The sequence below is a fragment of the Giraffa tippelskirchi genome, chromosome 5 (assembly GCF_054371585.1).
Source record: "Giraffa tippelskirchi isolate mGirTip1 chromosome 5, T2T-mGirTip1v1.2.pri, whole genome shotgun sequence".
Classification (NCBI taxonomy): domain Eukaryota; kingdom Metazoa; phylum Chordata; class Mammalia; order Artiodactyla; family Giraffidae; genus Giraffa; species Giraffa tippelskirchi.
The window spans coordinates 168,205,457-168,231,882 of record NC_137279.1 but is presented as its reverse complement, the minus strand read 5'-3'; the positions used below and the strand labels follow the sequence as shown (position 1 = coordinate 168,231,882).

At 45.6% G+C, this 26,426-nt stretch overlaps 2 protein-coding genes and 1 long non-coding RNA gene across 6 annotated transcripts in view; 2 read left to right on the top strand and 1 right to left on the bottom strand.

Moving 5' to 3' along the window:
* The first annotated feature begins 1,591 nt into the window (after nucleotides 1–1,591).
* GPX7 (glutathione peroxidase 7) overlaps nucleotides 1,592–26,426 on the top strand; it is a 40,759-nt gene continuing 15,924 nt past the window's right edge. Inside the window, exons 1-6 of one of the 3 annotated variants that reach the window (XR_014052218.1) lie at nucleotides 1,618–1,943; nucleotides 5,003–5,140; nucleotides 6,711–6,972; nucleotides 10,078–10,193; nucleotides 20,533–20,717; nucleotides 21,059–21,239. Coding sequence is in view for 1 of the 3 variants with exons in the window: in XM_081485300.1 (XP_081341426.1) it covers nucleotides 1,809–1,943; nucleotides 6,711–6,972; nucleotides 9,179–9,342 (561 nt within the window). In the remaining 2 variants the exon portion in view is untranslated. Of the gene's footprint in view, nucleotides 1,944–5,002; nucleotides 5,141–6,710; nucleotides 6,973–9,178; nucleotides 9,819–10,077; nucleotides 10,194–20,532; nucleotides 20,718–21,058; nucleotides 21,240–26,426 lie in introns of those variants that run through there. The other 2 variants (XR_014052217.1, XM_081485300.1) reach the window with 2 other exon arrangements.
* LOC145504467 (uncharacterized) lies at nucleotides 19,786–25,078 on the bottom strand. Of its 2 annotated transcripts, none has more exons than XR_014052219.1 (4): nucleotides 24,410–25,078; nucleotides 22,713–22,903; nucleotides 21,618–21,749; nucleotides 19,786–21,297 (listed from the first exon to the last, which is right to left on the bottom strand). It is a non-coding gene; the product is annotated as an uncharacterized LOC145504467 (long non-coding RNA). The 2 variants fall into 2 exon arrangements; XR_014052220.1 differs by having other exon boundaries at nucleotides 19,786–20,704; nucleotides 24,410–24,667.
* The window catches only part of SHISAL2A (shisa like 2A), a 25,468-nt gene continuing 24,005 nt past the window's right edge, over nucleotides 24,964–26,426 (top strand). The window contains exon 1 of the mRNA XM_081485302.1: nucleotides 24,964–25,145. Within this exon, the coding sequence (XP_081341428.1) occupies nucleotides 24,964–25,145 (182 nt within the window). The remainder of the gene's footprint in view (nucleotides 25,146–26,426) is intronic.

Here is a 26,426-nt window from a genome sequence, read left to right as displayed (position 1 = left end):
TTGCCTGCCACGTCTAGAGTATGAAGTCCAAGCTCCTTGGCTTGGCTCTCAAGACCCTTCTTCTTCTGGCCCATGACCCCTCCAGCCTCATCTATCGCTTACCTCTTCTCACCTAACAGCCAAGTACTTCTTCTGGGTTCTGTCTTCGCAGACAGTTACCTCGGTTAACATCTTTCCTCTCCTCCTTCCCAAGCTGGAGAATTCCTATTCCTCTTTGAAGACATGATCCTGGTGTTAACCACCTCCAGGAGGCTTTCTCTGGTGGCTAGGTTAGCGATGGTCTCAAAACCCCAGGATTTCCTCTATCACAGCGTGTGGAGCACATCTGCTCTTGCCCCTTCCTATCCAGAGGACTCTTTCTGCAACATAGGACTCACCGTCTCTCTCCTGCTTAAAAAAAAAAAAAAGAAGCTTCTGGGAATTCCGTACCCGTTCAGTGGTTAGAGCTCTTCAGCTTTCACTGCTGAGCGCCCTGGTTCAGTCCCTGATCCAGTCCCTGGTCAGAGAACGAAAAATACCAAAACCCACAGGGCCTGAAAAAAAGAAGCTTTATTTCTTGGCTTAAGGATCATAATCTTCACTGCGGCCTGTCAGGACTGTGTGACCTCACGCCTACCTGCCTCTCTGTCTTCTCTTATCCTTTGCATGAAAGGCACCTAGAGCACCTAGAGCAGGACCTGGTATAGAACCGGAAGAAGCGTTTGTTGAATGACTGTAGAAGTGCTTAGTCCATACCGCATTACATGAAAGCTCTAGTTTTCTCACACCCGAGAGTGAGCCCCTGGAGAGTGTCAGCATCCAAGACCGTGCTTGGCACTTAGTGGGGCGCCATAAAGGTTTTCCAAGTTTGAGAGACACTGTGACATGCTTCCCAGAAGCCCCATCAGGGAAGACTTGGAACACCAGCTGTTGGGAATGCTGTCATTGAAGAGCCTTTAACTGTCAGCCACGCACCATGGACACCTTGGCTCCCGTCATACCTCTTCCCAGATGGCCCCACCCCATGAGAGATGAAGGCAGGGATATAAAGGCCCGGTCTGGTCATCTTAGCTCACCTGGGGACAACTCTGATGGGCCGTTCTAGCTCCAGAGCCCCTGCCGGGTCGGCCATGACTGTCCTTGAGCCTGCCTGGAGCTCTGGGCTTCTGCTCACTCCACTTCCTCCACTCCCTCTACAGGTGTTGACCCCAAGGGCACTCGCCCACAAACACCCTGCACTGCCAATCTCCATCTCAGAATCTGCTTCCCAGGAATCCAACCTGAAATTCGCTCTCTGTCTCGTCTTCTCCTTTGTCCTATCACTTTAAGGGAATGTTCATTCATTCACCCAAAGTTCATAGGCACCATTCAAAACATTTCACATCCATTTTTCTATTGCTATCATTCTGTCCTGTCTAGGTGCATCAGGAAGGGAATGGATGAGAAACTGGGGCCCAGAAAGGTGAAGCGACCAGCCAAAGGGCACTAATCAGAAGGGGAGCTCCCAGATGCAGTTTTTCCATTCCCTTTCCCTGCATCCTTGAACAAGAAGAAACCTCACTGAAACAAATTCGGGTCTCAGTGGCCAGAATCCTGAAACCACGGCTCTGGAGTCGCGGAAGGGGCGCGGAGCCCAGCGCTCCTGCAGTGCAGATGGGGAGACCGAGGTCCAGAGCCCGGCACTCCACCGCCCGCGGGGAAGAAGGGGGCGCGTCCTGCCTGGAGGGCCGCGTGGCGCCGGGGCCGCCCCCTCCTGCCTCCCGCCCCCCTGCGCCCGTGCCCCCTGCCCTGCCTCTGCCCTCGCCACGCCGCATGCTCCGGAGCGAGTCATGGTGGCGGCACGGGCGGCGGCGTGGCTGCTCCTGGCTGCGGCGGCCTGCGCGCCGCGGGAGCAGGACTTCTACGACTTCAAGGCCGTCAACATCCGGGGCAAGTTGGTGTCGCTGGAGAAGTACCGCGGCTCGGTGAGTGTCCGCCCGCCGGGCCTCGGCGCAGCCCCACCGGACCCTGGCCGGGGAGCCGGGCGCCCAGGACCCTGCCGGATGGGGCTCCGTGGGGCTCGGGTCGTTCGGTCACCCAGCCCTGGCTCCCCGCCCCCACCCAAGCATCCCCCCCGGGCGTGGCGCCCCCAGATCCTCGGCCGGGTCTGTCCCATGACTACGTGGCACGGCCCAGCGTGCGCGGTGAAACCCGACACTCTAGCTGCTCGCGCGGATTTCCCTCCCAGCGCTTTTGGGCAGCCGGGCGCAGCCTGTCACGCACCGGTTTAAAAATTAACAGTAGCAGCCTTTGTCTCTCCCATCTCCAGTTTCCGCGACCGGAACAGAGGCAGTTGGCGATATTAAGTGCAGTGAGAACACTGTGGAAATGAAAGCTCGGTGCGGAGGAAGTTATCATTTCAGATGCACCAGGACCTTACACATTATCTTTTAGAGCAGCGGTCCCCAACCTTTTTAGCACCAGCGACTGGTTTCATTAATGACAATTTTTTCAGAGGGTGGGGAGGGTGGGGTGGTTTCAGGGTGATTCAAATGCATTACATTTATTGTGAACTTTATTTCTATTATTATGACATCAGCTCCACCTCAGGTCATCAGGCAATAGAGCCCAGAGGAGAGCACAGAGTTTAGAGTACTCTCTAAAACTTGGGGAGCCCAGTTTTAGAGAGTACACTAAGACCCAGAGATGGAGGGTCACACAGCGCTAGAAAGCAGGGAGCCTGGAGGAGAACCGCCCATCCTTCCGTGATCTCCTCTAGGCAAACTTTTAAGATGGCAGCTCAGGTTGAGATGGAAGAGTCATCCAGTCTAATTGCTACCTCCTTAACAGAGGGGGCATCTCAGCTCAGAGAAGACTTGAGAGAGGAAGTGTGCCTGGGTGAGTCTTTGAAACAAGAGTGAGTTTTGGCAAAACCAAGAAGAGCATTTCAGGCAAAGAGAACTGTCAGTGCCAAGTGGAAGTCACTCAGTCGGTCTGACTCTTTGCCACTCCATGGACTGTAGCCTGCCAGGTTTCTTTGCCTGTGGAATTCTCTAGGCCAGAATACTGGAGTGGGTAGCCATTCCCTATTCCAGGAGATCGTCCCAATCCAGGAATTGAACCCAGGTCTCCTGCATTGCAGGCGGATTCTTTACCATCAAAGCCACCAGGGAAGCAAGGCTCATAAATAAACAGCAAGAGTGATGAGGGGTAGTGAGGTCCTCAAGCAGTTGTGCTTGAAGGAGAATAAAGCATGATGCTGAAAGATGAGGCTGAAGAGGGTAGGGAGTGATCAAAAGGGGACTTAAAACACTTTATTCAGAGACCTAAATGTTTCACTGTGTGAAATGAAGAGCCCTCCGAGTTCACTTCTCAAGGTAGACCTGGGGCTGTGTGTGGAAAGGATAAGGAGTTGGTCTCTAATGGACAGGTAGGCCTAGCCTCCAGGTTTGGATGAACCACAGAAGAAAATGGCTGTTAGCAATCTTCCAGGAGCAAGGTCACCTTCAATGAAAAAAGTACTCTCTACCCCTTGAAATTCTCAATTATGCTGGGAGTCCTGGGGACAGTAGCCCTTGTCCAGGTCCCCCCCCTCCCCAAGGTATTGTGAGGTTCAAATGATGAGCAGTGTGGAGAGCCTCGGTAGAGGGCTATGTGCTTGTGTTTCTTGGGCCCCAGCAGAAATCTCATCCAGGACTCAGGGAAAGAGCCAGTCAGAGCAGGACCCATTCCCATTCAGGCCTTCCCTTCCCTCTAGTGCAGCTCATCAGAGAGTCCCAGGTTTAACACTTGACCAGCTCTGCTACTCGTTAACTCATTTATTATTGAGCACCTACTATATACGGAGTACCATGCCAGCCTTGAGGGTACAGGAGATGCAACGGTGAACAAAGTAGCTAAATTTCAATTTTAATAGAGCTTATATGAGGTTGAGAGGAAACAGACAAGAAACAAAGAACAGAGACATGAACAATATAATTTCTAATAGTAATAGGTACTAAGGCAGAAACAGACAAAGACTGTTTGTTTTTAGAAGTAATAAGGCATCCAGGATGTGAGGAACAGAAATCCTGGGAAAAAATTACCCAGAAAGTGGTCCCAGAATTCCGAATGTTTTCATCCTCTAGGTCATTGCTAAGTCCTAAAAAGCATTGAAGTGAGAGGCCTAGAATTCAATCAGAAAGAAATTTAAAAAACAAAAACAAAAAAATCCACAAAGTCACCCAGCTGCTAAGAGGTAGAGTTAGAATTTGAGGCCAGGCAGTCCAGTTCCAGAGCCCATGTCTTAATCTCCAGCTTTAGAGGGAAACCAGGAACAGTCAGGCCAGGAAGCTATAAATGATACTATGAATTAACCCAAGCTTGGTCTGCCACTTTGGCAATATGGTCATTCATTCACCTGCAAACAGCTACTGGCTCATTATGTGTATTTTACTACAGGTTTTTTTGTTTTTGTTTTTTTTAATTAGAAGAAAAAAAACACTGGCTTCCTTACAAATACTACGTGCCTGCCACAGGGAGACATAGCCATACGTGCCCTGGAGACATAGCCGTGGGCAAAGTTGTATGGCTTGTGTCCTCAGGCACAAACTGGGAGACAGTCCTTTAGACCAGTGTGGAGTGTAGATGAATGCGTGACACTCAGGAATTCCCTTGCCTATACTGTGAGGTTATGTACATGTAGGCCTGAGTATAGTGTGTATGTGCTGCTTAGTTGCTCAGTCATGTCTAACTCTTTGCAACCTCATGGGCTGTAGCCTGCCAGGCTCTTCTGTCCAAGGGGGTTTTCCAGGCAAGAATATACTAGAGTAGGTTGCCATGCCCTCCTCCTGGTTATCTTCCCAATCCAAGGATCACACCCAGGTCTCCCGCATTGCAGGCGGATTCTTTACCATCTGAGCCACCAGGAAAACCCACCCCCACCCCCAGTGTGAATGGCTTATTTATTTTGTATACACATGTGAGTTTGCATCTGTACTTATATATGTACATATATAAATTAACTGTGTGTATTTGGGTGTATCTGTGTTTTTGAAATTCCCAGGTGGTCCAGTAGTCAAGAACCTGCCTGCCAGTGCTGGAGACAGGTTCAATCCCTGAGTTGGAAAGATCCCCTGGAAGAGGAAATGGAAACTCACTCCAGTATTCTTGCCTGGGAAAATCCCATGGATAAAGGAGCCTGGTGGGCTATACAGTCTATGGGGTCACAAAGAGTTGGACGTGACTGAGCCATATGCACGTCTGTGTTTTTGTCACTTTAAAGATAAGCTTTTTGGATTCAGGCATGGAAACAGAAGTAGGATTTCCCTCTTTCCAAAAGTATGGGCAGACATACAAGATGTAGGTTAGAAATAAACCTTTAATGCTCTCAACACCCAGGGATCCAGCAGAGGAGAGGAAGATCTCCAACTAGTGAAGGGAGCTAAAGGGTTCTCACAATATGGCATATGATGACAAAGTGGCCTCAGGCTGGGGCCCCAAGAAATGGGTGAGGGAGTTACAGCTCAATGGTTCTCATCGTCCAGCCCAGTGGTTCTCAGCTGGTGGTGATCTTTCTCCCCAGGGGACTTTCAGGACTGTCTGGAGGAGACATTTTTGATTAGTAAGACTACACCTCTAGTGGGTAGAGGCCAAAGATGTGGCTAAACATTCTACAGTGAACAGGGCAGCCACCTCACAACACAGATTATCCAGCCCCAGATGTCAGTAGTGCTGAGGTTGAGAAACCCTGCCCAGCCTGAGCATGTCCAGTGCCCTGAGCTGCCCCTGGCTCTCTGTGGAGCCAACTGGTATAATCCCGCCACTTGTATTATTAAAAGGTGGCCAGATTAATAGGACTTGGCTGCCCAGATACAGGGTAAGATTTTAAATCCTGCAATAGTATGTAACCAGAAGCTGAAAAATATAGCGTTGGTGCCAAAATTGTAATTGCAGTCATATAATCGAGTTCCATCAGCCAGCTTTATATTTATCACCTGAAGGCAATGAATAAATGTGTTATAAGGCAATTATAAACTTAAAGGTTAGTCTAGTGACAGAAGGAAGTGGTATTTGTTTGCTGGAGGGAGAAGGGCAAAAAAGAATTGTCCCGAGGTTCTTGAGATTCTTTTATCAAGAAAACCATGTCTGTCTATGTACCCATTACATAGGTGATCATTTATATGTGCACACTTACTCCTTCACTCAGCACGTACATTCTAAGACTTTTCCATGTGTCAGCCCCAGTGAAGTGAACATAGCTCCTGCCCTCAGCAGGTTCACATTCTAAAAGGGAGACCAACAGGTATATAGGCAACTCCAGTATAGAATGATGACTGCTAGTTGACTGAGCCAGAAATTAAATCCATGTCTGCCTTTTCTGTCTCCTGTATCACCTCCTGATGGGAGTTCACCAGTATGTGTGCCTCTCTCTGTGATGGTGTTCTGTGTTTGTGGGCATCTGTGATGTGTGCTAAAGTATCTTTGTGTCCTTGGCCATAGGCGGACCCATTGACGTCTATTGTGTACTTATTCTGAGTGTTTATGTATGTGTATGCACACGTATCTGTAAGCCCCTGCATGTTTGATTTCATTTGCGCCCGTGTATATGTGTTTGTGTATATGTGAGAGCATTGTTTACATGTGTATATGTTGTGTTCTTGCATATATGAGAGAAAGCTTTCGTTGTTGAGGGGTGACACATGTGGGCGTGTCAGGGCACATGCCTCTTCTCTGGGTTGTGTATGTGTTTGGGTTTTGTTTTTGCTGCCCAGGTGTCCCTGGTGGTAAATGTGGCTAGCGAGTGCGGCTTCACAGACCAGCATTATCGGGCCCTGCAGCAGCTACAGCGGGACCTGGGGCCCCACCACTTCAATGTGCTTGCCTTCCCCTGCAACCAGTTTGGCCAGCAGGAGCCAGACAGCAACAAGGAGATCGAGAATTTTGCCCGCCGCACATACAGTGTCTCTTTCCCCATGTTTAGCAAGATTGCAGTCACCGGCACTGGTGCCCACCCTGCCTTCAAGTACCTGACTGGTGAGTCCTGCCTTTCCTTCCCCATCTCTCAGCTGGCTGGGCAGCAGAAGCTACTGGCTGGCTGGGTGACCTGGGGCCCTTCTAGATGCCCCCAGCTGGGTTGATGGTCTATTCTAGCACAAATCTTTGAGGATGAACTGAAGAATATTCCTGCCTAAGAATATCTCCACACTTACTGCCTTGCAGTTTCCCCCAGAGTCACTCTGCAGGCTTCTCTGTGCTCCTGTTACCATCCACAGGGGCTCCTAGAAGGAAATTGGACTCTCAGATTTTAGCTTCAAATAGGGGACACCACATTTCTGGAGAAGGCTGGCAGGTATCTCCTGTCCTGAGTCAGAGACAGTCAGTCTGTAGACCACAGGAGGGAAACCTTCTAAGCTAAAATACCAACTCTTGGGAATTCCCTGGCAGTCCAGTGGTCTGGAGAAGGAAATGGCAACCCACTCCAGTATTCTTGCCTGGAAAATCCTATGGACAGAGGAGCCTGGAAGGTTACAATCCATGGGGTTGCAAAGAGTTGGACACGACAGAAGCAACTTAACATAGCATAGTATGTCTGTCAGATTGGACTTCCATCTGTTTAATTCTTCCTTTAAAAAAAGGTACCTAGCACTACAAATCAGAGAAGGCAATGGCACCCTGCTCCAATACTCTTGCCTGGAAAATCCCATGGACGGAGGGGCCTGGTGGGCTGCAGTCCATGGGGTCGCTAAGAGTCGGACACGACTGAGCGACTTCACTTTCACTTTTCCCTTTCATGCACTGGAGAAGGAAATGGCAACCAACTCCAGTGTTCTTGCCTGGAGAATCCCAGGGACGGGAGAGCCTGGTGGGCTGGCGTCTACGGGGTCGCACAGAGTCGGACACAACTGACGCGACTTAGCAGCGGCAGCAGCCAGTGGTTAGGATTGAGCACTTCCACTGCCTTCCAGGGCTTGGGTTCAATGCCTTGTCAGGGTACTGAGATCCCTCAAGCTGTGGGGCACAGCAAAAAAAACCCAAAATACAAAAAAAAAAAAAGATCTTAATATTTGAGAAACAGATCCCTTCCCAGAAGCCTGAGAACCACAAAATGGGGTCATTAGCCAAGCTTGTTATTAAGTCCTGTTTCCTTTCTCAGGCCTTTCCCTTTCCTTTGGGGGCTCCATTTTTGCCTTCTCCCACCTCCCACTCCGTGCTCCTGGTTGCTTTCATATCCCTCACTGCCCTCCCCCACAACCCATTCACCTGGAAGAGTAAATGACAAACAGCAGTGTCGCAAACCAAAGGTCTCTTACTGAGGCAATTTGAATTTTGCTCTGTGGGTCAGTCCTAATATTTTTTTCCCCCTGTGTGTTTTTATTAGTTCCTTCCCAGTTCCCATAGTTATAGATCAAACCTGGCCGTGCTTTAGAAGCACCTGGGGAGTTCTTTAAAATACATTAGCCTGAGACCTATTGAAGCAGGACTCAAGAATCTGTTTAATTATAAGCACCCGCTCCACCACCACCACCATGATTCAGATGCAGCCAGTCCAAGGACTAACATATGGGAACCATTAAGATTAAATCAGGGTCTTCCCTGGTGGTCCAGTGGTTAAGACTTCCCTTTCCAATGCAGGGAGTGCTAGTTCGATCCCTGGTGGGAGAAGCTAAAAGTCCACATGCCTCGTGGCCAAAAAACCAAAACATGAAACAGTGTTATAACAAATTAAATAAAGACTCTTAAAAAAAGGATTAAATCAGAGAATAGGTTATAGACTATGCAGTAGTTTGAGGTCATTAAAACATTTTGTTTTTTTGCAGCCACACCATGCAGCATGTGGAATCCTAGTTCCCCAACTAGGGATTGAACCCATGCCCCCTGTAGTGAAAGCAGAATCTTAACCACTAGACTGCCAGGGAAGTCTCTGAGATCATTAATAAAGGAAGATCAGATATTGCCTTATCAGGCACTTCACAGAATTCTAAAGCAATGGTTCTCAACCTAGGCACCACGTTGGAATCTCCTGGAAAATTTTTAGAAAATATTGGTGCCTGAGTCTCACCCCCAAAGATTCTTCCTTAAGTAGTCTGTGGGTATGGACTGGACATCAGGATCTTTAAAAGTTCTGCAGTTCATTCTAACTAATAGAACCAATGCTTCAAGGGAGGGATGGATACTGCTAATGGAATTCCAGGAGACGGGACCCAGAGAAGCACACTTTGCTCTCCTTCCTTTTCTCTAGAAACTTCTGGGAAGGAGCCTACCTGGAACTTCTGGAAGTACCTAGTGGCCCCAGATGGAAAGGTGGTAGGAGCTTGGGACCCAACCGTGTCGGTGGAGGAAATCAGGCCCCAGGTTACAGCGCTTGTGAGGAAGCTCATCCTGAAGAAGCGAGAAGACTTATAACCACTTTCCCTCCTCTCCCCCATCCTCTCCCCCGACCGTGCATGAGTGACCAAAGCAAACTCAAATGGTGCTACAAAGGGAGAGACCACTGACTCTCCTCCACTCCTGTCCCCCCTACCCCATCACTCCTATTGGGGGAAAATTCTAGTAGCTTGATTATTTGAATCTTAGAGCAACCTCTAGGAACTCCTGACCAGTGAGAGTTCTTGACCAATGACTCACCAGCCGATAAGAACCTCTAGCCCATGAAAACATGTGGCAAATAGAAGCATTTCAAACAATAATCTCCCACCTATAAAGCGGGGCCAATTCCTACCTCACAGGGCTGTTGTGAGGATGAGGATGAAAAGCCTATGAAAGTGCCAAGGGCAGTGCCAGCTAACCAGGAGGCATTCAACAAATGGTTTTTGCATATGTACCAAAAAATAAGTTGTGATCAATAAAAACTTGAACTGAACGTGAATTTATAGCCGTGAGAATCCAGGCCAAACATTTGTAGCTGTTACTGTTTTCCTATGTATTTTTTTAAATTACAAAAGTAATACAATTCATTATAAAATAATACAAGATGATACAAAATAAAAAATGAAAGTATCTCCCTCATTTTCTGTACTCTTGGTTCCTGGAGGTAAACTTTCAGCAATTTGGTACAAAGTCTTCTCAGATTTATTTTAATCAAACCAATCATTATTGCTCGATATGAATTCACTGACCAAAAATACACTTCAATTACAGGCAAAGGATGTGAATAGGAATTCACTGAAAAATAGAGATGGATAATGAAGATATGAAAAGGTGCTCAGCTTCATTCAAGTTGGAAAGATTTTGTTAAATGATAATACCTGTTGTTGGTAAGGATGTGGGAAAATGGGCATTCACATAAGCTATTGGTGGGACAACAAACTGGTACAGGTTTTTAGAGGATGGCTTGTCAGTATCTTTTAAAACAAAATGTCTACACGCTTTGCTCCATCATTTCTCCTTTTAAAAGACTCCCAAACTGTGCAAATATGTATATACAATAATATATATATACATTGTTCATTATAGTGAAAATGTTATGCAACCTTGTGTCCATCAGTATGGTTTTGTAAGAAATTATAACACAAAACCAAATGATCCACTAGTACAGTTGTTCAAATGAATTAATTTCTATGCTGAAAGTTGTCCAAAAGTGAAAAAGGGCAAGTTATAATGAACACGTGCACACACACAAAACAACATCCAGCATAAACAAGAATAATATTTTTATTAAAAATTTCAATGTTAAGTGAGAGGGAGAGGGAGGGAGGGATGTAGACAAAACTGTTAATTGTTGTTGTCTGTGAGGGCATGGGGTGAGATAACAGGAGTCATTCGCTTTCTTTGTTAGGTATTTTTGTAATGTTTACATTTTGTATGTAAAATATGTATTTCACTTTTATATAAAGCTAAAAAAGAGGTATCTAAAAACTGAGGTAATGAGCAAAGTCACTGATCTATAATTTATTGGCCAATGAGGATTTCATGTCTACTTCTCCCAAAGTCACTCTTCTAGAAGCAGGAGACAGATTCAAGTTTTAGTTGCACCCTTGATTCACAGACTGAGCAAATGGTTCCCTCTCTGCTGTCTTCTGTTTTCCCACTGGACAGTGAAAGGGTTGATCTGTGCTCACAATCCTCAAAGCCTACTTTAATATTCCTTCCCCAAAGCTGCTAGAGTAAATGAAGGCTTTCTGTGGGCTGACCACAAACCACCCTGTGGTGGCCTCCAGCCTGTCCTTGCACATCGTCCTCCATGCTCTGGCTGGGCACGTGATCATTTCTGTGTATACACGAGCACACATACACACGCATACATAGGGAAACCCAGCTATCACAGAAATTTTTGTGATGAACATCTCAGAACCGCATTCTCAATGGACTTCTCTCTGACCTCACCCTGCTTGACCTGTCAGCTGCATCTGACACTGCTGACTGTACTGCTCCTCTCCCTGACACATTCTTTTCCCTCAGCTTTCCTGCCCCTGCCTTCTCTTGGTTTGCCCCATCTCTCCCGGTGCTCCTTCCTTCTGGGTGTTTGCTGGTGACTCTTCCTCCGCTGCCCACTCCTTCCTGTTGGTCTTCCTTGGGCTTCTAGTCTGGTCCCTTTTCTCACTTCATATGCTCTGCCACAGCCATCTCATTTTTTCTCAAGATCTTGACCACCATCCACACCCTGATGATACCTAAATCTCTACTTTGTGTCTATGCTGGACTCATATCCACTTGCCGGTTGGGCATGACCATACACACCTCAATTCAGCATCTCCAGAACTAAGCTCATCACCTCTCCCTGACACACCTGCTCTCCCTCTCCACAGCCTTCACAAACCCCTTAAGCCCTTCCTTTCACACATCACTCACTTGCTCATTTACCACAATCACATTGTTTATGCAACTGCCTTCCCTTCTCTCTTCAGCAGAGTGCTTGGCCCTTAGCAGGTTAAACTTAATTGTATGGGAAGCATTTTGAGCACTGGCTCCATGCCATCTCTGCCTAGACCCTATCTGGAAAACCACAGATGGGCCAACAGTTTCCCACAGAAGTTTAGAGTCCAGCTGAGGATTTTGCAGTCCCGATTAGACCTTCATTCCTAGGTTTTGTCAGTTTTCTGCTGTTCCCAAGCCCCCTCTAATGGGCAAGGGTTCCCCTAGGAAAAAATCTCACTTTAAGTTATCAACTGTTACCTCAGTCATTGGTTAAGCAATATCTGCTAACAACTTAGTTTTAAATTAATTCCGTGGTTATCAGCTAACACTTAAATAGTTAATATTTGATTTTCTACTAATCTTCTAACACTACTTGTAAGCCAAATACTGTATTTGTTAGGTTATATCTTAGCGTTTCACAGTTTAGTTGGAGAAGGATTCATTTCTGGCTGTGAATACAGTAAGGGCCTCTGTCTTTTGCTGAACTCTCTTTTCATCCTCAGATGATTCTCATTCACTGTCACCTGGTCCAGGTTTCAGAGAAAGAGTGGACCCATCCTGACTGCTTTTTACCTCTCCAAGCTGGGTTAGAGTGTGGAGGGAGGAAAACATGTGTCAGGGGAATTTCTGTAAAATTATGGTTGGAAGGGACATTTGTTCATCAACAAATACTTCTCGAGGATTGCCTGTGTGTCAAGTTCTGCATTAGGTTTTAGGGGTACATCAGTGAACAAAACACCCATGTCCCAGCTGTCATGGTGCTAAGAGAATAAAAGAAAACCCAAACATTAAGCAAATAATTATACCAATTATTATACAATTACAATTATGATAAGCACCAGGAAGAAGTACAAGAAACTGTGACCATGTATAATACTGGAATGGGTGGTCATTCCCTTCCACAGGGGATCTTCCCAACCCAGGAATCGAATCCAGGTCTCCTGCATTACATGCAGATTCTTTACCATCTGAGCCACCCCTCCCTCTGCAGCTGGGCCCGTAGTAGGTGTTCAAAAGGCATATACTGGCTGATTAGACTTCATTGTCATCATCTATGTCTATTTCTGAATGTCCTAGAGACTGTCTCAACCCCTGCCTCAGCTGAGTTCCCCCTAAAAGTCTCAAATCCTCCCATGAGAGAGGTGACCAATCTCAGTCAGATGGGAAAACCTGATCAGAAGGCCTTTACTCTAATATCTTGGAATACGAGTGCTCCCCTCTGAGCACATGACCAATTATACCCTGCTGTTCATTCTCCAGAGGGGGTCCCAGGGCCACTGTCATCCCTGGTATTAGTAACAGTTGCATGGGACATACTTATATTTTAAAAATTACTAATTTTTCATATGAAATTCAAATTTAACTAGCCATCTTGCATTTTATCTGACAATGCTAATCCAGGATTGAATACCACACAATAGGAAGTTGAACTATATAGCCTTCTGATCTACCTTGTAACTCCCAATGAAAGCAGACTCAGGATTAAAGTCCAAGAACTGAGAATACAGTTAACTGGCTAATCAATATAACAAATGACAATATCCCCTTACTAGCTGTGTAACATGGGGACAGTCATTTAATCTCCCTGAACCTCCATTGTTTGATCTAGCCAGTAAAAAAAAACCAAGATTTTACCTAATAAGTGCTGGACGCAGTGTTAGACACTTCTGTGTGTGTGCTGTCTCTCCTGGAATATTCAGACAAGCTAGTGTGTGAAAAGGCACTTTGTAAGTAGAAGTGAGCTGTAAAATATGAAATAGTATTAGCATTAGTGTAGTAGCTATCTGCAGCTGATTTTCTTTACTGGAAACTTGAAGGGAAAGAAGCTCTTGGCTTGCTCTTATTGTAGAGAAAAATCACTGTCTGGGATCTAGTGTCTAGGGCAATGATTCTTAACTAAGGGTGATTTTGCTCACCAGAGGACATTTGGCAATGTTTGCCTACAGTTTTGGTTGTCAAACTGGGTGATGGGTACTGCTGGCATCTGGTGAGTAGAACCAAAGATGCTGCTAAACATCCTATAGTACACAGGACTGTCCCCTACAGCAAAGAATTACCTGGCTTAAGATGTCATCTGGTTGAGAAGTCATGGTCTGGAGTACTGAAAAACAGAATTTATATTCCAGTTCTGCCACTTAGCAGCTTACTGACTCTTGGACTTGACTTCTCTGGGCCTCAGTGTCCTCTTCTGAGACCTTGGGGATATTAATAGCCCTGGCCTCATAGGCTTATTATGATGACTAAATGAAAATACACCCATAAAGCACTGGAGTACCTGATACCTAGTAAACATTCAGTAAATCATAGTTCTTCTTACAGTTATTTGGGTACTACTGTCCCCATTTAAGGGCATTCCAGGTGGCATTAGAGGTAAAGAACCTGCCTGCCAATGCAGGAGATGTAAGAGACGTCAGTTCGATCCCTGGGTTGGGAGGATCTCCTGGAGGAGAACATGGCAACTCACTCTAGTATTCTTGCCAGGAAAATCCATGGAGAGAGGAGCCTGTGGGCTATGGTCCATAGGGTCACAAAGAGTTGGACACAACTGAAGCAACTTAGCATGCACGCACACATGTCCCCATTTAAAAGATAGGAAACTGAGACTCAGGAACAGACTTGCGTAAGGTCAAGAGAAAAAGCAGTTCTACTCATGGGGTTGACAAACATCACCAAGAATCTTCTGTTGACAAAGTCTGCAGTTTTCTTGTGTGTCAACCTAACATGACACACCAACCTTGCTCTCAGGAAAGTGAAAGGTCCCACATGTCTCATAGCCAAAAAAAAAAAAAAACCAAGAAGAAATAATGTAACAAATTCAATAAAGACTTAAAAAAAATTTTTTTTAAAATAAACTCACTGTCCTTATTAATGACCAACTTAAAAAAAAGAAATTCAGGCTGACGTAGTACCAAAGTCCTTGCCTTCTCCCTCTATTCTCTGCTTTCTAGGCTCTGGTAACACTCCAGCAGAGATGGGGAGGGTCTAGGGTTGGAGACTTTGATTCTGAGAGAAGGCCATTCACTCTAGGGTACAGCAGTCTTGAAGTCAATTGCAGAAGTGGCTAATCTCAGGCTGAAAAATAACTGTGAATAACCTTTACTGAGTGCTCACATAACTATATCTAATATATGCCAAAGCCTTTGACTGTGTGGATCACAACAAACTGTGGAAAATTCTGAAAGAGATGGGAATACCAGACCACCTGACCTGCCTCTTGAGAAACCTGTATGCAGGTCAGGAAGCAACAGTTAGAACTGGACATGGAACAACAGACTGGTTCCAAATAGGAAAAGGAGTACGTCAAGGTTGTATATTGTCACCCTGCTTATTTAACTCATATGCAGAGTATATCATGAGAAACGCTGGGCTGGAGGAAGCACAAGCTGGAATCAAGATTGCTGGGAGAAATATCAATAACCTCAGATATGCAGATGACACCACCCTTATGGCAGAAAGTGAAGAAGAACTAAAGAGCCTCTTGATGAGAGTGAAAGATAAGAGTAAAAAAGTTGGCTTAAAGCTCAACATTCAGAAAACTAAGATCATGGCATCAGGTCCCATCACTTCATGGCAAATAGATGGGGAAACAGTGGAAATGGGGCTGACTTTATTTTTCTGGGCTCCAAAGTCACTGCAGATGGTGACTGCAGCCATGAAATTAAAAGACTCTTACTCCTTGGAAGGAAAGTTATGACCAACCTAGACAGCATATTAAAAAGCAGAGACATTACTTTGTCAACAAAGGTCTGTCTAGTCAAGGCCATGGTTTTTCCAGTGGTCATGTATGGATGTGAGAGTTGGACTATAAAGAAAGCTGAGTGTCAAAGAATTGATGCTTTTGAACTGTGGTGTTGGAGAAGACTCTTGAGAGTCCCTTGGACTGCAAGGAGGTCCAACTAGTTCATCCTAAAGGAGATCAGTCCTGGGTGTTCATTGGAAGGACTGATGTTGAAGCTGAAACTCCAATACTTTGGCCACCTGATGTGAAGAGCTGACTCATTTGAAAAGACCCTGATGCTGGGAAATATAGAGAGCAGTAAGAGAAAGGGACGACAGAGGATGAGATGGTTGGATGGCATCAACGACTCGATGGACATGGGTCTGGGTGGACTTAGGGAGTTGGTGATGGACAGGGAGGCCTGGCATGCTGCGGTTCATGGGGTCCCAAAGAGTCGGACACGACTGAGCGACTGAACTGAACTGAACTGAATATCTTAAGATAGGTATTATTATTTCCATTTTTACAGATGAGACTATGTGAGAGATCTAAAGTCTCCCTGCAAGTCAATTGCCAAGTAGCAACTGAAATCCAGGCTTGGACTTCTCTGGCAGTCCAGCGGTTAAGACTTTGCCTTTCGATATAGGGGATGTAGGTTCGATCCCTGGTTGGGAAGCTAAGGTCCCACGTGTCTCATAGCCAGAAAAAAAAAAGAAGAAATAATGTAACAAATTCAATAAAGACTTAAAAAAATTTTTTTTAAATAAACTCACTGTCCTTATTAATGACCAACTTAAAAAAAAAGAAATTCAGGCTGACGTAGTACCAAAGTCCTTGCCTTCTCCCTCTATTCTCTGCTTTCTAGGCTCTGGTAACACTCCAGCAGAGATGGGGAGGGTCTAGGGTTGGAGACTTTGATTCTGGGAGAAGGCGATTCACTCCAGGGTACAGCAGTCTTGAAGTCAATTGCAGAAGTGGCTAATCTCAGGCTGAAAAATAACTGTGAATATGAAAAATGCTTGAAAACAAATAGAGTGCTGGATTCCTGTCAAAACCAAAGAAGGATGTAGACAAAGGCAGGGTTTGTTTCCTTAAACTCTGGGGACTGGAAGGCCCAAAACAAATCCTCAGTCAGTCAGTCAGTCAGCTCAGTCATTCAGTCCTGTCTGATTCTTTGCGACCCCAGGGACTGCAGTACATCAGGCTCCCTGTCCATCACCAACTCCCAGAGTTTACTCAGACTCATGTCCATTGAGTCGATGATGCCATCCAACCATCTCATCCTCTGTCATCCCTTCTCCTCCTGCATTCAATCTTTCCCAGCATCAGGGTCTTTTCAAATGAGTCAGTTCTTCACATCAGGTGGCCAAAGTATTGGAGTTTCAGCTTCAGCATCAGTCCTTCCAATGAATATTCAGGACTAATTTCCTTTAGGATGGACTGGTTGGATCTCCTTGCAGTCCAAGGGACTCTCAAGAGTCTTCTCCAACACTAGTTCAAAAGCATCAGTTCTTTGGCGCTCAGCTTTCTTTCAGTCCAACTTGACTCACATCCATACCTGATGACTGGAAAAACCATAGCCTTGAGTAGACAGACCTTTGCTGGCAAAGTAATGTCTCTGCTTTTTAATATGCTGTCTAGGTTGCTCATAACTTTCCTTCCAAAGAACAAGTGTCTTTTAATTTCATGGCTGCAATCACCATCTGCAGTGATTTTGGAGCCCAAGAAAATAAAGTCTAACACTGTTTCCACTCTTTGCCCAAATATTTGCCATGAAGTGATGGGACTGGATGCCATGATCTTATTTTTCTAGATATTGACTTTTAAGCCAACTTTTTCACTCTCCTCTTTCACTTTCATCAAGAGGCTCTTTAGTTCTTCTTCACTTCCTGCCATAAGGGTGGTGTCATCTGCATAACTGAGGTTATTGATATTTCTTCCAGCAATCTTGATTCCGGCTTGTGCTTCCTCCAGCCCAGTGTTTCTCATGATGTACTACTCTGCATATAAGTTATAAATAAGCAGGGTGACAATATACAGCCAAATCCTAGTTTCTACCATTCCTGGCTGGGTCCTTGGGTGAGACAACCTTGCTGAGACTCAATATCTTTATGTATAAAATACCCATATATAGAATCATCTGTTTACTTATTAAGGGGGATTTATTAATTCTTCCTCTCCCTTTAACCCATATGGCTATGCAGATTTTGAAGGTGGCCAGCAGAAGGAACAAGAATGAGTTGAAATCTAGCCTGAATTCTTACTTACCCAGATTTGCCTTTGGCATAGAGCTATATAAGGCCAGGGGAAGGGGTACTTTTTTTTCTCATTTGCACAAAAGCACATAAAAAACCAGGGACAAAATAGCAGCCCTGCCATTGAGAACCAGGCCTTAGACTGAGTGTGGTGAAACCAGACCTGAAGCAGGTACAGTTTCTATCCTAGAGGAGCCTATAGTCTGAAGCTGTGGTTCCTAAGTGATATGATGGAAGTGCTCAATGAATGGCAGACAGAACAGCAGATATTGAAAAAAAAAAAAAAAAAAGAATGGTACTCAGAGTGTTGGTCACAGAAGGGCTTCCTGTGAGACAGGGTGGGGGTGGTCTTCAAGATGGACCTTGGAGAGTATAGAGGAATAAGATAAGCAGAAGAAGGGAACAACACAGGCAAAACTGGGGAAGGGAGGCTCCTTTCCCAGGTCAGATTGGCTGAAACAGAGGCTTACTGTAGGAGAGAAGCGGCAGGTATAATTGGAAAGGTATGGACAGTTCATATTTTAGAGGTCAGACTAAAACCAATGGGGCTGCTTAAACAGCTCAGGTCAAGCCTTCAGAGGATCTCTCTGTTGATAAGTGTGTGATGGGAGAGAATCAAAATGCAGAGGAAAAAGAATCATATAACTCTGCCTCAAAATTCAAACGAATTCTCTTCTACATTATACTGGAAATCCTAGAGAGTGTAACAAAACAAGGGGGAAAGAAAAAGCACCAACTGTAAAGGAAAAGTAAAACTGCCTTTAAAATATGTTGCTTGTGAGGGAATATTTTCATGTTAACATAAAAAAATCCTAAGTAGCCTATAAAAATGCTGGAACTAATAGGTGAATTTAACAAGATCCCAGAATACAAGGTAAATTTATGAAAATAAGTTGTGTTTCTATAAATTAGCAACAAACAATTGGAAAATCACATTTTCAAAAAAATATCATTTACGATAGCATCAAAAATAAGAAAAAGGGAAAAGTTTTACAAAATGTGTACAAGACCTGTACATAGAATAGTATAAAACACTGCTGAGAGAAGTTAAGAACAAAATAAATGAAGAGATACATACCATGTTCATGGATTGGGAAATTCAGTATTAAGATGTTAATTCTCTTCAAATTGATCTAGTGATTCAACGTAATGCTAAGCAAAATCCAAGCAGGATTTTGGGGGGCAGAAATCAATGAGTTGATTCTAAAATTGATATGGAAATGCAAAGGACTCAGAAGCACTAAAACAATTTTGAAAAGTAAGGACAAAGTTAGAGGACTTATGCTACCTGATTTCAAGACCCACTTAGAAAGCTACAGTAATTAAGACAGAGTGGAACTGGCATAAGGATAGATTCAGATAAAGTCAATGAAATAGAATAGAGAATCCAGAAATAAATCCATACATACATGATTAATTGAGTTTTACCAAAGGTGTTAGTTCAATAGAAAAAACATAGGGAAGTTCCCAGGTGGTTTAATGGTTAGGATTTGGTGCTTACAGTGCAGATGCCTGAGTTTGATCCCTGATCAGAGAACTGTCTGATGTGCCAAGGATGCATGCATGCTAAGTCGCTTCAGTTATGTCCAACTCTTTGCGACCCTGTGGACTGTAGCCCACCAGGCTCCTCTGTCCACAGGATTCTCCAGGCAAGAATACTGGAGTGGTTGCCATTCCCCCTCCAGGGGATCTTCCCAACCCAGGGATCAAACCCCTGTCTCTCGCATCTCCTGCATTGGCAAGCAATTTCTTTAACACTAGCACCACTGGGAAGCCCAAAGTTAAACATACATCTATTCTATTACCTCAAAATTCCACTTTTAGGATTCACCCAAGGTATATGAAAACATAGGCACCCCCAAAAAGCACATATGCAAAAATTTTATAGCAACTCTATTCACAATAATCCCAAACTGGAAACAACTCAAATGCCTATGAACTGTTGAATGGATAAATTGCAGTTTTTCATATAAAGAGTATATTTCCATGTACTTGGCAATAAAAAGGAAGGAACTACTATTACATGCAACAATTTCTGTTTATCACAAAGGCATTGTGGTGAGCAAAAGAGATCAGACACAAAAGAGGGCATACTATCTGATTCCATTAAGACAAAAATTCAAAAATAGATAGAACTAATCTATAGGGAAGGCAAGCAGGTTGTCTCAGGCAAGGCTAGAGGTGGGGAGGAGGGTTGATTGTACCCCAAGGGATGGTGACAGGTGACGGAAATAATCTGTATCTTGACTGTGGTGGTGGCTCCATGAGTATAAACTCACCAAGCTGCACACTTGAAATGTGTATATTCTAGTTTGTGAACTATACCTAGTAAAATTGATTAAAAAAAAAAACACCTCAAGAGAAACAGCATTGTATAGTAATAAAAGAAATTGGAAGAAATCTAAATGTTAAAGAAAATGGATAGTAAGCCATCATATTTTCAGTAACTGAAGAACTATACAGCAGTAAAAATGAATGAACCAGATTGAGCATACACGTAAGTATGGACAAAGCTCAAAAAAGATTGAGTGAAAAAAAGTAGACTCCAGCAGAATACATTAATGTGATGTATTATTGAAGATATAATCACATGTAAAGCAATTCTATACATTGTTCAAAGATCCACATGCACATGATAAATGCATGAATAAGAACATAGAAATGATAAACACCAAATTCAGGAGAATAGTGAGTGGAATTTCTTACCAGTAGAGAGTGCATGGGTGGTTCTTGTATTATTCTTTATGTTGTTTGTGTGCTTTAAAGATTTCAGAGGAAAACAACAAACTAACAAAAACCTAAACCCAAAGACCGCCTCCAGCTGGGAGAGAGTCTAGCTGGTATCAGGAGATCTGAGCTTCGGTCCAATTTGTCCTTGGACTTCATGTTCCAACCTGGCAAAGTCACTTCTTTCAGGATGAGAGGCAGGAGCCTAACGCTGGAAAAAAAGGGTAAGAATCCATCGTGGGCATCAGAAGAGTGGTCGTGCCTAGAACCGGCACTCAAAGGGAATTAATGCGTGTCGGCATCCTTTCTTTGCATCTCCAATGCAGTGACCTGCAAGCTGAAGGGGAGCCGGGAGCGGATGGAGGAGCCATGGGGGAGGGGTGTCGGGCGGGCACAGCTGGAGGCAGTAGGGCTAGAGGAGAGGGGCTGCTCCTCAGGGGGGTCCAGAGTCCAGGGTCTCGGGGTGGACCACTCAGAGAGCAGAATCGAAGCCGGTTGTGCCCGGGTCCTCAGCCTCCTTGTGGACTTGCGCGACCCTTTAACAGCAAGGGGCGTGTCTTTCCAGACCCCTGAGGATCCGGCGGCTTCGGAGCAAGGTGCCAGGTCTAGAGCGCATTGTTTAGAGAACCACGCACAAGAGGCTTCCAGTTACTGCGTGGTTGGCGTGCTGCCAGGCTTCGTGCTCTCCCATCAACTACTGCCCTAACGCAGAGAGGGAAAGTGACCAGCCTAAGGTCACACCGCAGGTGATTGAAACTTGTTACTTGTATATCCCTGGGCAAGTTACTTCTGGGTCCAGTTTTCCTGTGGGTAGAGTGGGTGAAAAATTGTGTGTGTACATGTGTGTGTCTGAAAGACTCCATACCAAAATATCAATGTGGATATTTCTATGTGGTGAGGTTATGGGTGACTGTTATTTTTAATTTGGTTTATCCTTGTTTTCTAATTGGTTGTTTTATAATGAATATATATGTATTTAGTTATTTTTATTTTTATTGAGAGTAACAGCACAGAATTGTAAGAATTGAAGGAGACTGTGAAAAGCACAGAGCACAATTTCTAGTTCACAGTGTGTTCTCCATAAATGTGAGTTCTCCCTGCTCACTCTTCCCTCTTACACTTACCTGCCCTTCTGGTTGGAGACTCTGGCCCCCAGACCTCAGGTTGCGAAGAAGGTGTGGTGGTACAGAATTCTACTTACTAGCTGTGTAGCTTTGGATGAATCATTTGACCTCTCTGAGTCTCAGTTACCTTGTCTGCAGAATGGGAAGAAAAACAAAGGAAGTTTTCAAGGACTACATGACATACAAGATGGGAAATTGCCTGGCATACAGTAGGTCTGCAGTAAGTGTCTGGAGGAAGGAACATGATCCACATGATAAAGGAACAAGCATTACAGTAGGTTCTAGACCAGAAGAGGTCAAAATTCTAGCATAGATTCCGAAGAGTCCAAGGGGTCCACAGATAGAGCTCAGCATGGGAGAGGTCCATGAACTTGGATTGAAAAAAGTGACATCCTTGTTTTCACTACCTCTAAGTCAAATTTAGCATTTCCTTCTATCGCGCACATAAGCAGTGTCACATAGTATTAGCAGAACCTATGACTTTGTCACCAGTGGTGTGTGTGTGCTCAGTCGCTTCAGCTGTGTCCGACTCTTTGTAACCCTGTGAACTCTAGCCTGCCAGGCTCCACTGTCCATGAAATTCTCCAGGCAAGAATACTGGAGTGGGTTGCCATGCCCTCCTCCAGGGGATCTTCCTGACCTAGGGATCGAACCCACATCTCTTGCATCTCCTGCTTTGCAGACAGATTCTTTATCATCTGAGCCACCAGGGAAGCCCTGTCACCGATAGAAATCATAGTTATTTTTGTATTGCATTACAGTAGCAATATCTTCAAATATTGTTTTTATACTCATTCACTACCTCAAAGTTAACAATAGTTAATAGATAAATCTCTATATCTTATTATTTGATATGTTAAAAAAGAACTAATTCACAAAATAACTATTTTGATAATGATTCTATATAATTGGTATACTTTGTAATTCTAATTTACTTTTGGTAGTTAAAAATATTCTTCTGAACAGGGGACCATAGTCTGCATCAGTGCCAAAGAGGATGTTGGCTAGACAGACACGGTACTAGTCCTTCCTGGGCCATTGGCTGCTTTGTGACGTTGGGCTTGTTATCTCTCTCAGGGGCATAATCATCCCTACCTGGTTCACTCCACAGGGTTGCTGGAGAAACAAATTAATTCTTGGCAGGAAAGGGCTTTGGAAACCGTTGGCAGCTTCCAAGTTTGCCAAAAGCCAGGCAGAGTGCTTTGTATCTCACAGCTGAATCCCATGTCTTCTGGAGACCTTGCTCCTTTCCACAGGATTACACATCCTTCCTCTTTAATCTTTACCTGATAAAGAGACCAAAGTGCACCACCCTTAGAGTATGTCATCCAGTTCCCAGTTTGCAGAGATTCACAGGAGGAATTTTCTGGAGGATAAAACAATTCCTTCCAGTTTTCATATTTGACCTTACAGTGGCCCTTGAAGATACTACCCCCTCAAAACTCCTCCCTTCTCCTTCAGATGGTGATCCCTCTGTGGCCATGGTCCCTGCATTTCCCCTTTCCCTGCCCTGTCCTAGATCATCTGTCTGGCTCCCATTCTATACTGTGTTTCTGGGCAAACCCAGATCTGATCTCTCTCAGGGGGCCCAGGTCAAGGGCATGGCACATATCAGTATCTGAGGAGCTGGCCTGGATGAAGAAAAGGAACCTGAAGCACAGAGAGAAAAAAAGCAGAGAAGGGGTAGAGCTAGGGCTTGAGATCCCCTAATGCCCATTATTTATCCCATTCACATTGAAAGCAAGAGTTAGAGGAACTGGGGACTCCCAAGGCATCACATCAGCTTTTCCTACTCTCCCCACTGCTATAAGAAATCAGGAGAGCTAAAAATTTTGTAATCGTGTGCGAGTCTCTGCTCATCAGAACAATGGGAGGTGTCAGATTCAGTGGCTTTCAAACCTTTTTGACCTGACTGAAAATGAGAAATCCTTTCTACATTGTGATCTGGACCACAATACATACAGACATGTGTAACTGAAACATTTTATGAAACAATACTTAGCTTTACTATTTGCAGTATACTTTTTCTATTCCATTAATTTTTTTTTCTTAAAGCTAGCTGTAACTCATCCACTGATTACATGATTCACAACTAAAGTCCAACAGTCCCTAGTCCTGGTTCAGTGTAACTGGGCCAAACTGTGCACCTTAACTTAGAGCCTGGGTCTCCCCAGTGTACCCTGACCGGACAGACAGATAATCTGCAAAGGCTTCCTACAGCTCCTTTAGACTGTAGGAAGGAGCTTCTTCTGATCCTAGTAAGAACACTAACCTTGTGACCTGGAAAGGTTATGTGAAAATGGTCAGGCCTATTGGCTTTGCTCGTGGGTGGGTGGAGTTACCATCTTAACATCCACTAGCCCCCTTATCCTAGGCCAGTGTGGGAGAGAGTGTGAACAGAGGAGTGTGAACACATCAGTGCATGAGCTAGCTGCTCAGGGAAAGGAAGTTGCAGGCAAGGAAGCCAAAGAATGGCAACATGTAAAAGTCACTGAAAAAGAAGCTCTGTGGGAACCGCAGAAAGATCAAGGGCTTGGGAACAAGAAAGACCCAGGTTAAAATCCCATGGGCTTAAGAGCTCAGGAAAATGACTTTCATCTGACCCTTAGCTCTCATTTATAAAAAAAGTTTGAAAATCCCTGGTCCTCTGGGTTGTTGTGAAGGTTAAGTGAGATCGTGTATTAATCATACCTGTACTGACCCTGCTGTGGGGTCGATGGCAGGTCCCTCGTCTGTGTCCTACACTAGCCTGGAACTGCCCGGGGATTCCCAGTGACCCGCACAGTGCGTACCTAGCACAATGGCTGTTGCTCAGCACAGGTATGGAATCCAAGCCGGTGACTTCGAGTCCTGCTTTGGCACCCTGGACATGAGCTATATCTCTGAGCACCCAGCGCCAGAGTGCGTCCACCGGTAACGGAGTGGGGCCGGTGGGAGCCGCGGGCAGAGACGAGCGGCGGCTCCCTCCTCCCGGCTCCGCGAGTCGCCCCCCGCCCCGCGCTCGGGTGCGATCCCCCGCCCGCCTTCCCGCCCCTCTCCACTCCCACCGCTCCTCGGCCCTCCTCCTTCCTTCCTCCCTCTCCCTCCTCCGTACTCCCTCTTGGCAAGACCTGTCCGCCCACCCGATTGCCTCTCTCGGTCCTCTCCAGAGTCTCGGGGACTCTAGGTCTCTCACCGCTCCGTCTGCGCCCATCTATGTGCCTCTCCGTCTCTGTGTCAGTCTCTGTCTCTCTGCTTATCTCTGCCTCTCTGTGTGTCTCTTTCTCGGGCTCATTGCTGTCTCCGTCCGTCAGTCCGTCAGTCCGACTGGGGGCCCGGGGTGGCGGCGGGCCGCGGGCGGGTCGCGATGAGCGGCGCCTGCACGAGCTACGTGAGCGCCGAGCAGGAGGTGGTGCGTGGCTTCAGCTTCCCGCGGCCGGGGGGCGAGGCGGCCGCTGTCTTCTGCTGCGGCTTCCGCGATCACAAGTACTGCTGCGACGACCCGCACAGCTTCTTCCCCTACGAGCACAGCTACATGTGGTGGCTCAGGTACCGGCCCTGGCCCTCACCCCACCTAGAACCCCGCTCCCGTCCTAGCCCCCTTGCTCCATCTTCGGCCCAACCGCGTGCTAAACCCTCAACCCTCATCCAAGTGCGCACCCCAAAGTCAGCACCGACCTCCACTCCGCCTTTACCCCCTCAGGCTCTCACCAACCCAGATCTCCCCTGCAGCCGCTTCTCCGCTCCATTCCCCCATTTTAACCCAACCGTAATTCAGATCCATCCTTGAACCTTACCCCAACTCCACCCTGGAAAAGCTTCATTTCATCCCCACTTCAAATGTCATCATCCACCACCCTCAACCCAAATTACATAACAACCTCCACCCTAACAGCAAACTCCCATCCTCCAGCATTCACAGGATAACTCCTCCTTTATCTGTGTGCCCAGCAGGGTCCCCTTCCTGATATCACCAGCCTCATCCCTGACCTTACCCACTCCCCAGTACTGATCCAAGCCCTTACTCTATCAGGAGCCCTAATCACCACCTTCATCCTCCCTGCAACCCCACTTCAGTTCTCCTTCCCCACTCTGATTCCAAACACCTAGACCTCACTCACAAGCCTTAATACTTCATCAGATGCTATTCCCCAACTCAACCCAAGTCTCAGCCCAACCTCAGTCCTTTTGTTCCTGCTCATATTCAGTCATTCTTTCAGCCACCCTTCCCTGTGAATTTAGCATGCTAGGTCCTGTCGTGAGTTCTGAGTGAAGGCAGATGACCAGAGATTCAGAGTTGCCTTCAAGTTCATCATTAAACAATGACATAATGCCACAGCAGAAGCCAGATCACTGTATTTGCGGTGAACCCCCACCCACAGGATCCCAGTCTCCTCATTTGTTCAGAGAAGGAGATGATAAGGCCAGTGCTGACATTCCTGGAACCTAAGTGTGGAGCTGAGAGGGCAATAGATCAATAGGTCTCAGTCTCTCCAGGTCTCCAAAGGCCTCACCCAGAAAACAAGACCTGATCCTGAGTCTGCTCTGGAAAACAGGTATCAGCAAAAATGGGGTGGGTCATCTCTGTAGATATTGATCTTTCTGTCCCTGGAGGTATGTGACTGGAGGCTGCATGCCCTCTGGGTGGGAAAGGACAGCCTGCCTCAAACCCTCTCTGAGCCACTGTCTTTTCATTTATCAGATGGAGATGATGATGCTGACTAGGGCAAGGGCCAAATTAGATCAAGATCAAGGTAAAATCAGCTTGGCATATGCCACTAACAATTACAGATATCATTGCTTTTTCTAGACAGCTTGGTTTGTAATTTC